This window comes from Narcine bancroftii, chromosome 1 (assembly GCF_036971445.1).
Source record: "Narcine bancroftii isolate sNarBan1 chromosome 1, sNarBan1.hap1, whole genome shotgun sequence".
NCBI classification, from domain to species: domain Eukaryota; kingdom Metazoa; phylum Chordata; class Chondrichthyes; order Torpediniformes; family Narcinidae; genus Narcine; species Narcine bancroftii.
Window position 1 is genome coordinate 426,865,070 of NC_091469.1, and position 12,405 is coordinate 426,877,474.

The 12,405-nt window shown below is 42.0% G+C and overlaps 1 protein-coding gene across 1 annotated transcript in view; it reads right to left on the minus strand.

The window, feature by feature from the left end:
• Positions 1 to 12,405, minus strand: part of LOC138760465 (A disintegrin and metalloproteinase with thrombospondin motifs 16) — a 213,277-nt gene that overhangs the window by 86,260 nt on the left and 114,612 nt on the right. The window contains exon 11 of the mRNA XM_069931104.1: positions 10,893 to 10,988. Within this exon, the coding sequence (XP_069787205.1) occupies positions 10,893 to 10,988 (96 nt within the window). The remainder of the gene's footprint in view (positions 1 to 10,892; positions 10,989 to 12,405) is intronic.

Here is a 12,405-nt window from a genome sequence, read left to right on the forward strand (position 1 = left end):
CACCAATTATATATCTGGTTTGTTATTGTATTAACCACAAAGAAATTAAGAATAAAAAAAAACAGGATCAGTATTTCAAATGTCTGACATATCCTTTTTATCAACATTGTCCTCATTCACATCATTGTGTTGGCATTAATTCAGGCTATCTCTGTTCATTTAATCACAGGGCTGCACATTGCTGGCAGGGCCAGAATCAATAGCAAGGCTCTTGCTGCCTCAGAGTAAGTGATGGTGTGCTGCCTTCTTGTGTACTGAATACTAATCAGTTTAAGGGGAAAATCAGCACACAACCGTTATCCTGGAGTTACATTTAGGTTAGAGAGGGCAAGGATGGCAGGCATTCAAGATTCATTTATTGTCATATAATAAAGACAGTGCAATATTACACAAAATTTGCCATCTGCTCTAATTGTCTGAAGCACCTCTTAACAGTCAGAGAAACAAGCAAAAGAGAGTCCCCTCAGAGTCACTGTGTGTCCATGGATTCGCCTCCAGCATTCCCACAGCCTATGTAGCCACACAGAGTCCAGCCCAAACTATCAGCAGCACGAGCTCCAGATACGAACCTCAGACACGATCAGGGACACTGCCTTGCCCTCAGCACTCTCTCCATTCCCAGTTAAGATACCTAGTACTGCTTTAGCCAGTCTTGAGCTAGTCTCCAGCAAATGGCAGCCTGGTGTGAATCCCTCAACTGAAGTCACCAACAGCCTTTATGGATTCCTCGCCTCGAGTCACCAACAGTCCACTGCCTGAGTGTTCTTCATCCTCAGAGCCCCTTATTGGTCGCCGCCGTGGTCACTGTCCCATGGGTCATCTCCTCTGCTTCTCTTACTCAAGGGGGGTGTATGGTGTGTGGTGTGCACATAGCCCCCTGCTCTACTCACTTTACACCTATGACTGTGTGGCTCAGTACGACAAAAACACTATCTACAAATTTGCCAACAATATCATGGTAGTGGGTTGTATAAAGGAAGGGGAGGAGTCAGCACACAGGATGGAGATTGAAAACTTGGCTGAATGATGCACCAATAATGACCTTGCACTCAATGTCACCAAAATTAAACAGCTGATTATTGACTTCAGGAAAGGAAAGCCAAAGGTATGCAATCCAGTGATCATTGGGAGATCAGAGGTGGAGAGGGTGAGCTAATTTAAGTTCTTGGGAGTGCAGTGAACTGGAATTAACTGTCTGTGTGTTGTTCAGATGGCTGGCTCCTTCCCTGGCTCCACCCTCACCTACCCCAATGTAAACCCTGGTTTTCCCACCTTACCTCAGAATCACCTCAATACTATTGTGCCTACTGGCCATTGATTGTTAGCTATTAAGAGTGTGTTTGTACTCCTCACTTGACTCTGAGTGCAATCAGTCATGCTATAATTTTAATAGCTTAACTTTGAAGCAGGATGGAAGCCCCTTTCAAGCCAGGCATGCTCCAAGTCAACCCTCTGATTCCTAAGGCCCCAGAGGAATTAGCCTACTGGCTGGAATGCTTCCAGTCCTACCTGATGGCCACACAAGACATCTTCAACTAGAATAGTCTCCGGAGATTGGCACTTTTTTCTTGAGTCACCCCCAAAGAGTTCGCTGTCATCAAAGACCGTGCTAACTATGAGTCAGCCATAGAAGGCTTGAAGGCCCGCTACGAGGCTCCAGAATGACATGCTGGTGAGGCACCGACTCTCCAAATGTCAGCAGTGTCCGGATGAGTCACTGGACGATTACGTTCTTGAACTGTGGTCCTTGACCAGAAAATGTCACTAAGAAGAGGCCATGGCCCGGGTGAGAGAGGAGGAACAAATCTGAGACACCCTCGTGGCAAGAGTGAGATCGAGGTACGTGAGGCAGCGACTGCTAGAGTTGGGGAAGAAAGACTTGGCCAACACCCTGGAGCTGGCAAAAGTACTCGACCAGGCCCAACTGGGAGCTGACAACCTCACGAGTGAAAGCAGCGCTTTTTCAGAGGACCAGGTCATTGGGGCACCTGTGACCCCCACAGCCCCAGTGCTGACTACTGTGGCCACACATGATGGGGATGCTACTTCTGTGGACAGGCACAGCACCCCTGCACCAGATGTACAGGATGCGGTAAGCAAGGGGACTGGGTGAAGGTCTGTCGGGCTAAAGGGAATCCAAAGAAGGTGACCATGTGTTCAACCCCCAAATCATCGTTCAACTCATGCCCGAGTCCTGAAGTGACGGCCTCAACTTCTTCCATGCTGCTCACCACCAACATCTTGCTGCGTCTCTTGGTGGGACCCGCCATCGGAAGTGCAGCATCACAGGAAGCCACAGTGGCCATCTTGCCATACCTCGAGGTTGACACCACCTAGTCTTTCATTAGATCAAAATGGAGGGTGGCCATCTTGCCACGCCTCGTGGTTGACGCCATCTTGTTTGGCTGTGGGCCAAGCGGAGAGAGTAGACATCAGCGTGGGGAGCAACGGGATTTCTGGAGCACTGGCATCGGTCGTCCTGGATCAGGCAATACTTCCCCAATTGAATAACTCAATGATGGAGGTGAGAGTAAATGGACATTTGGCTGCTTAGTAGACACTGACTCCACAGAGGCTTTACGAACTCTGTGATGGCTCTGCGGTACAACTTAAGTGTGTACCCGATGGACTATCATATTTTCCTAGTTTTACTTTCACACTCTGCAATGATCCAGGTGTATTGTATAGTACATCTAACTGTAAAAGGTGGGAATTTTGTAAGTTCCGACTGTATGTACTGAAGGATTTGTGTGTTCCTATGTTGCTGGGCCTGAACTTCCTGTGTCACCTTAAAAGCATGACCATGGAGTACTCTGGCCCACTCCCTCCAATCACAGTGCAGAACGGAAGGTCCCAAAAGCCAAATGCCACATGCGGTCTCTCCACCCTAAATATTGATCCCTCCCACCACTGTTTACGAATCTGACTTCCGATTGCAAACCAATAGCTACAAGGAGCAGGCAATACAGTGTGGGGGATCGAGAATTTATTTGAGCTGAGATGCACCAGCTGCTCAAGGAAAATATTATTGAGCTAGCAAAAGCCCATGGAAAACCCAGGTGGTAGTTGTGAAAGGGGAAGAAAAGTCCAGGCTAGTGATTGACTACTACAGCCAAACAATTAATCATTTCACACTCCTGGACGCATACCCCCTCCCTCAAATTTCGGACATGGTAAACAAAATTGCGCAGTATTGGATCTATTCGACCATTGACCTGAAAGCTGCATACCATCAGTTACCAATTTGTTCTGAGGACTGCCCCTACTCAGCATTTGAGGTAGACGGACAGCTCTGTCAGTTCCGGAGGGTCCCTTTTGGCATCACTAATTAGGTCTTGGACTTCTAGAGATAGATGGACCAAATGATTGTCAAGTACGGGTTGAAGGCCACCTTCCCTTAACTTAACCACATCATCATTTGTGGACACGCTCTGGAAGACCATGATGCCATCCTCCAGAGGTTTCTCCACACAGCCAAGGCCCTGAACCTCACGTGCGTGTTCCGAATGAAACGTCTGCTGATCCTGGGCTATGTGGTGGAGAATGGAATCATTGGTCCTGACCCCGATCAAATGCACCCGTTAGACCTCCCTATCCAAAAAAATCATAAAGGCCTTAAGGAAGTGCTTGTGATTCTTCTACTACGCCAAGTGGGTCCCTCACAATGCAGATAAGGCTTGGCCCCTCTTAAAGTTCACCTCTTTCCCATTGTCATCCGAAGCCCAACTGGCTTTCGTCTATGTCCGGAGCTTCATCGCAAAGGCCACCGTTAATGAGGTGGATGAGAATGCATCCTTCCAGGTGGAAAGCGATGCCTCTGATGTAGCTCTGGCTGTTACTCTTAACCAGGTGGGCAGGCTGGTGGCCTTTCAGCTCCGTACCTTTCAAGGCCATGAGTTTCGGAACCCATCTTTGGAGAAAGAGCCTCAAGCCATTGTAGAGGCCATCAGGCACTGGAGGCATTACCTGGCTGGAAGAAAATTTACACTACTCACAGACTAGCGATCGGTGGCATTCATGTAAGATCAAACTCTTCACCTATAATTATGATATAGCATACAGGCCAGGTACTCTCAATGAGCCTCCAGATGCTCTGTCAAGAGGAAGATGTCTCTCTGCATACACTGGCCAGTTGTGGTTATTGCACGATGAGCTTTGCCAACCAGGCATCATTCTCATGGCTCATTTCTTCAAGGTACTCAACCTGCCCTACTCTGTTGAGGACATTTCTGCCAGGTCTGTGTGGCCATCAAGCCGCACTTCTACCGGCTCGAAAAAGCACAAGTGATAAAGGTATCCCGCCCTTTTCAATGACTCAGTGTCGATTTCAACCCTTCCACCAATGGAAACATGTACTTTTTCAAGAACATTGACAAGTATTCACATTTTTCATTTGCCATCCCCTGCCCAGACATGACCACCACCACAATCATGAGGGCCTTGCACTCTATTTTCACACTGATTGGGTATTCCAGTTATATTCATAGCAACTGAGGCTCATCATTTATGAGCGAAGAGCTATGCCAGGACCTGCTCGTAAGGGGCATTTCCTCAAGTAGGATGCTAGCTACAATCCCTGGGGTAACAGACAAGTTGAAAAGGAGAATGTGACCGTATGGAAGGTCGTGAAATAGGCTCTGCAGTCCAAAGGCCTTTCAGACTCATGCTGGCACGGTCCGACCCATGGTTCTCCACTCCATAAAGTCGCTCTTCTGCAATGGTGACCAACGCAACTCCTCACGAGCTTATGTTTACATTCCAGAGGAAATCCATGTCTGGGACTACTCTCCTGGCTTGGCTGATGGCACCAGGGCCAGTCCTGCTGAGAAAACACGCGAGGAGGAGCAAGACAGACCCCCGATTGAGAGGGTGCACCTGCTATATGCCAACCCAACGTATGCCAACATGGCATACCCTGATGGCAGATAGTCTCTAACAGAGACCTGGCACCTGCCAAAAATGAGGGTTCGATGCCTCAAATGTGCCAGGAGCTACTGAGTACCCCACTCAGGGTCCCGGAGGGCACTGCTCAGGAAGTGAACCAATCCCCCCCATGACCTGTGCTGGAGCTGTCCGTGTACTACAGGGAATCCATGAAGTTCAGGAAGCTCAAAGTCCTCCAGTACTGCGGCGCTCAACCAGAATTACCAGACCCTCTAACAGACTTAACATAAATATTTGTAAAGTATTAGTTTTTTTTTGAATGAATCGTTTCTGTTTTTCACCAACAGGCTCTATTCTGAAGGAAGAGGTGAATGCAGTGAACTGGAATTCATTGTCTGTGTATTGTTCAGATGGCTGGCTCTTCCCCTGGCTCCACTCTCACCTACTCCAATATAAACCCTGTTTTTCCTATCTTACTTCAGATTCATCTGAGAACTATTGTGTCTACTGGCCATTGATTGTCAGCTATTAAAAGCTGTTGTACTCCTCACTTGTCTCTGAGTGCAATCAGTTGCATAAAAGGATGTCACTATCTCGGAGAATCTTCCCTGGACCAAACACACCAATGCTATCGTGAAGAAAGCACATCAGTGCCTCTACTTTCTCAGTGGTTTCCAGAGGTTTGGAATGACATCAGAAACCCTGCCAAATTTCTACAGAGGTGTGGTGAAAAGTCTGCTGACCTGCTGGATCATGGTCAGGTATGGGAACACCAAAACCCCAAGCATAAAGCCTCCAGAAGGTAGTGGACACAGCCAAAGACATCAAATGCAAAGCCCTTCTCACTATTGAGAACATCTACAGGGAACACAGCTGTCGAAGAGTAGCAGCAATCATCAAGGATCCACACCACCCAGCACATGCTTTGTTCTCACTGCTGCCATCAGGAAAGAGGTATAGATGCCACAAGACTTGTACCACCAAGTTCAGGAACAGCTGCTATCCCTCCACCATCAGACTCCTCAATAGCAAACTCAATCTGGGACTCATTTAATGACTCTTACTTGTGCATTTCATTAATTTTCTTTTTATTCTCTCTGTACTGTACAGACTGTTTACATTTGTTATCTGTATACATTTCTTTGTTTATGCTTATGCTGTGTACAGTTTAATTTTTGCACTACCAATTAGTGGTAATTCTGCTGTGCCTGCAGGAAAAAAGGAATCCCAAGGTTGTATTAGATGTCATGTATGTACTCTGGAGCCCTGTGCCAGCTCTCTGCTCCCAGTCTGTAACCCCTCATGGCTGCTGCCCATCTTAGGTGGTGTCATCTTAGGCGCAATTCCCATGGTTGCAGTATTTTTAAATAAAACTATCATCATCTCCATTTCCATTGAAAGCCTATATTGAGCTGATGAGCCAGAATGGGCAGTTGGACTCTGTGGGAGCACTGTAACTCCTTATTTTTCCTTTGGTTCCGCTAGGGTCTGCCTCTCCTTCCTTGTCAGGTTAGGCTTATCCCTTACTATGTCTATCCATTTGATGGCTGCCTCGGTTTATCTGAAGGGCTTTGTTGAAGGGCTTTGATGAACCATATAGATTTGATATGAGCTATGAAGTCTCATGGTTAACATTGTTAATAGTAAAATTTTAATTTTATTAACTGAATTGAAATTCCTACTTTAAGTAATAGGATTTGAATTTGTGTCTGGAGGTTGTCTGTCAAGGTCTCTGGATTGTACCAAAGTTAACCATTCGACTACTACTTTCCTAATATAAACATATGCCTTATTTATTAAAGTCGAAGGTGTTAAATTTCTCCTGAAGTGATGTGCTAAGTTCACTTCACAGAAAAAAGTAACCACTCATCAAATCAGAACAAAGCACAGTAACAATCCTTGTGTACCTTGATGCACTTTTCTGAAAAAAAGATAAATGCCAACCTGATGAGCTACATTAATATGAAAACTCTGGTGGAAGAAAGAAATGTATATTTTGAACCATGACATCTGTAAGTTCATGCAGGCTGCAAACAATAATAATAGTAGCGGAAATTTTGCCATCAGTTGCAAAAATGATAAATTAGTGCAAATTCTTGTGATTTCCCCTTGATTGTAGTGAAGGCTGTAAACCAGTAGTTTTCAACCTTTTTCTTTCCACTCACTTTAAGTAATCACTTACTAATCACAGAGCACCTACAGCATAGGGAATACTTAAAGTGGTATGTGAGTGGAAAGAAAAAGGTTGAGAACCACTGCTGTAAACAGAGTAGCCTGTTAAGGGCATATTGGATCCCAGAATTCCATGGGATCGCTATGACACATGGAAATCCAGTGTCCTGTACGAATTTTGGGATTCTAACAATTCAACTAAAAATTTAATTTTAGCCTATTCATGATGCCAATTATTTGTAGATATAAAAACTGATCTTCACCTCCAAATGTAAGCCAGCTTAAATAGGCAACACTCACTAGATTCAGAAAAACAAGTAGCACTTGATTTTCTAATTTAAGTTAATTTCTGAACATCTCTCGGCAGAATAAATCCAAAGGGATAGGTACATTAAAAGTAAAAGATTAGTGAGGGATAAAATTGGACCCCTTGTAGATAGGGAGCGTAGGCTATGTGAAAAGTCAGAGGAGATGGGGGAAATTTTAAATGATTTCTTTTCCTCGGTATTCACTAGGGAAAAAAATATTGTACCAGTTGAAGTAAAGGGAAACAGTGGGGAGGTCATGAATCATATAAGGATAACCGAGGAGGTAGTGAAGGCAGTGTTATAAAAGATAAAGGTGGACAAATCTTCGGGTCCGGACAATGTATTCCCAAGGATACTCAGGGAGACTAGTGTACAGATAGTGGGGCCATTAACAGAGATATTTAGGATGTCACTGGTCACGGGGATAGTGCCAGAGGATTGGAGGGTGGCTCATGTTGTTCCGCTGTTTAAGAAAGGGTCAAAATGTAAGCCTGGAAATTATAGACCTGTGAGTCTGACGTCTGTCTTTATGGTTTCTCCCTTTATGGTTTCCCACCACCTCCCAAGAAGTGGGTTGGTTGGTTCATTGGCCACTATAATTTTCCCCAAGTGTGCAGGTGAATGGTAGATGCTTGGGACAGTTGATGAGAATGTAAGGAGACTAAAAATGGGATTACTGTAAAATGGGTGGTTGAAGGTTGGAGTGTACTCAGAGGGCCAACGAGCCAGTTTATGAGCTATGAACCTTTATGACCACTATCACGAAGTCTGTAACTTGACCTGATTTCCTTTTCCAACTGGTTAGAGTTATCCACTAGGTTATAATGTTAGGTTCTTCTTAGATTGTGCAGCCTCTAAGAATTATGTTTCCCTATTACCTCCCAAGAAGTGTTTCACTCAATTGTTAGAGCTTGCTGTTCTATCAGTCTGTGGGTGATGGAATAACACTGTACACTTGTTTGCTTTTACACACAAAAAAAGCATAGTGCCCACTTATTTCAGATAGATGTGCTGGATGGATCCCAGACCAATCCCAAAAGTTTAGCTGAATACAAACGTATGAGAATCTGGCAACATTAACTCATCAATCTGTACCTCTCCTTTCAATGACAAAACCTGGCAGTGTGTTACATTTCCATGAAAAAATGTAATGTGACCACTGCAGAGGCAGCTATTGCATTTTTTTGTTATGTAATACCAAGATATTTTTATGGAGCTGAACCAGAAAATGAATGGAACAATTACTGCACAAAAAGTACTTCTGTATTTATTGGAGTAAAATATCTCCCTGTAAACCTAGGACTAGAGACGCACATCATATTTTGATAAGCAGCCAACAAGTACTTGGCTCTGTAAAGTACTTAAAATGAAAGATTGGCATAGATAGCTTACCAATTATATATCCATTTAGCTCATTTGTCTTTCATTTCATGCCAAAAAAAATCACTGCAGTGTTTGCAGAGAATTAACCTGCCATTTAAAAATTATGATTGCATTGGTCTTTGCTAGAACTCTTAGAACCAGCACAAGTACAGCAGTACTTTGGCAGCATAGCTTTATTAAATATGACATCCATCCCTTCAGTTTGTTTAGAAAATCACATGAATGCAGTTGAATACATGATTAATAAATGCTATTCTTTAAAAAAAAATTTGCTTTTAGATTGTTAAATTCAAGTTTTGATATCTTAAAAAAAGACATCCCAATTGCTGTTGCCTCAAATGGATTCGGGTTGGGATCAGAATATACTAGCAATAACCAATAACTATGTCTGCTTAAGCAAAAATCTGCAGAAAATAGAATTCTGAAATAGAAAATGCTGCCATATTCTTGGCAGATCTGTCAGCATCTGAATTGCAAAATAAATACTCGAGTTAACATTTCACATAGCTGAACTTTTCATGGAACTGATTAAAGATCTGATAAAAGTTCATGATCCTGAAATATTAACTCTGGCTCATTTTGCACAGATGCTGTCCGACCAACCAAGGATTTCAAGGATGCCTCTTCTCAGCATTCAAGTTCAGTTCACTGTGGGATGGTGGTCATCCAAAGGTGAAAAATATAAGTTTGATAATCCACATGCAATTACAGTACCCCAGACATAGATTGGTGAATATGGTATGAACCATTCTAATTACAACACAATTTCATGAATGAGAAAGAGAAATTGGAGATGAGCACATTTTAAAATTTAGCAACCATCTCTGCAAGATAAACAGAGCGAAAGTGTAGTCATTGTAACTACTGAATCATTTAAAAATTCCGCTGATAAATACAAGTCAGAATCTAAAGCATGTTTATCAAGAAACTACTTAGCACCTTTTCTCTTGAAAAACATGAAACAATAAGACAGAAAACAGATGCAAACTGGTTGGTACAAGGTTAAAGTTGACATTAACCAGTGATAATTTTGAAGAGAACTGCAAGGAGTTTTTCTTTGGCTTGGCTTCGCGGACGAAGATTTATGGAGGGGGTAAAAAGTCCACGTCAGCTGCAGGCTCGTTTGTGGCTGACAAGTCCGATGCGGGACAGGCAGACACGATTGCAGCGGTTTCAAGGGAAAATTGGTTGGTTGGGGTTGGGTGTTGGGTTTTTCCTCCTTAGCCTTTTATCAGTGAAATAAATGGCAAATTTTCTCTTAACTATTAATGGTGTGTATAATTTTTTTGGTCTTGTTAATCACAATCATTAAGCCAGGTGGTCCAATCTGCAAAGCTCAGATAGAATTGTAGAGCCCATTTTATAGCAATGCCACATGGAAAATCCAGCATTCTAGTCTCCAGACCAAGCTCTCCAATCCTCACTACAATCCACTGTGAGACACTGTGGCTCACAGCCCACTTGCATTATTTAACTTATTTTGATCCTTAGGTATATTCTACCACAGTTAATTAATTACAGTTAAAATGAAAGTATTGACTACATATTTCCAGCTCTGTAGTGATCTCTCTCTGTGCCTGATCCTACCAGCACCAAGAAATTATTAGACTTTATATATTCAATTCATGGAGGAAATATATTAATATGGATTTTCTTCATAATCTCATAATTTTGGTATTATATATAAATAGTGCAATTCAATAATAGCAATTATTAGAAGGTTCCTTCTCATGAGAATTTTTGGAAACTGTGAAAATGAACTGTTTTGAACATCGAACAGTGCAGCAGATGAGCAAGTCCTTCAGGCCATATGTTTGGCTGACCATGATTTGTACTTGTGCACCAAAATAATGCAGTGCATTTTAAGTTAACTGCATTTTATCAGGTGACAAAGTTTTGTCAACTCATCATGAATTACATCTGAAATTTAGGTTGAATTCTAGAAGCAAGTGTTGTTCCTTTTACTGAGTAAACAAAAAAAAAATCTTGAAGTAGTTGATTTTCAAAAAAGGGAATTATTTTATTCCAAAAACCAATGATTCAACAAGGTTTGGTAATGCAAAATATATTCATGAATTAAGGTATTTAAATAAAAAGTACATTGCAGAAACTATTCATGGTTGAACAACCAAAGTATTGTCTTACTCTGTCAAGCCCACAGACAGTTCCCTCAGCAGCCGGCATGAATTTTGTTTCACATCTTCGGCCAATCCTATGACACCAAAGTGCTTTACAAATGTCCTAAAGGATAGAAAATCAATGAACTTATAACACTTCTATCAACTCAAAACAATAAATGCAAATTAATTACTGTTTCCAAACTTATTGCTAAGGAGTTACAAATGAAATCTGAATTAACATTCTATTTTTTTTGCAACAGGAAAAGGCAAAATGTCCAAGGATCTTGCTGAATTGTCCCCACCCCACCCCCTATTTGGTCATAATATTCATCATTAGTTCTCTGGAAAATGTATCCAATTATCCTAAATACCAATCTTCACATTATTTCTACATAATTATAAAAACAACTGCCTGGACAACTTAGACTAAAAAGCTACTGATTGTTTGGAGTTCAGCTTCAATTGATCTATCCAGTCATTGTATTGGGATTCCTAAGGCCAGCTTCTTGATAAGAGTTACAGATTCAGGATGCATGAGAAACTTGATGAAGTGAGAAAGAGAAAATGCAGATGAAATGTACAGAGATTTTTGTTTAAATAAAGTGTCACATAATAGGAGGTATAAGATCTAAGGAGGCATTGAGAGACATTTTTAGCTGTTATATGTAGTGTAAAAGACAAAAGTCAAAAGCAAAAATATATATAGCATTGGGTCTCTGGTTAACTGACAAAGGTAGCTTTTCCTCTGCCACCCAACTCCCAACCCACCACCAATTTAAAAGCTGCTGAAGATGATGATGCACCAGGAGTTTGGAGAATAATGGGCAACTTCAGCATTGCATGGCATTATTAGAATTTCTGGTCAAATTTTAGGCCATGGCTGCAACAGTCACTATCATTGAATGTTCCAACATAATACCTCCTGGTAACTGTAGAATGAATGGACATCTATCTGCTGTCTCAGATTTTCTGAATACATGTATGCTTCCCTCAATCAATACCCGGTGAGCAAAACCTTGGAAAATGCACTTAACGAAGGTAATGAAGGTCGTTGATTGTGTAGCCATGCTTTATTCATTGAGTATGCAGCTAATTAGATCTACAAAACTATTAACGCACTTTAGTAGTGCCCTCAGACATCAGCTATCTCAGTTTCTGTAAAGATGAACTTGGCCTTCTGTTTCATGCCCTCTATATAAAAAGATTTGAGCAAATGCAAAATAGCACAAAGCCCTGTCAAACCACACTGAAAACAGATTTCCAAACACAAAAACACCAGTGAACCAACAGCCGTTGCTTCCTGCTACTGAGTCAATTTTAGATCGAAGTAAAATTAAGTGAATTTTTACTTTTTGGCAATATGACAATGTGAAAATTTTGTGAAAATATATATATGAAAGACATATTCCTCCTCATTATCTCCTCATAGAATTATCAACTTAGAAAACCAATCTACAGTCATGGCTCCTGATTTATTTGTTTTTCCAAATATAGTTCCTCAGCATTGATTCCAGTAATTTGACCACCACAATGGTTAA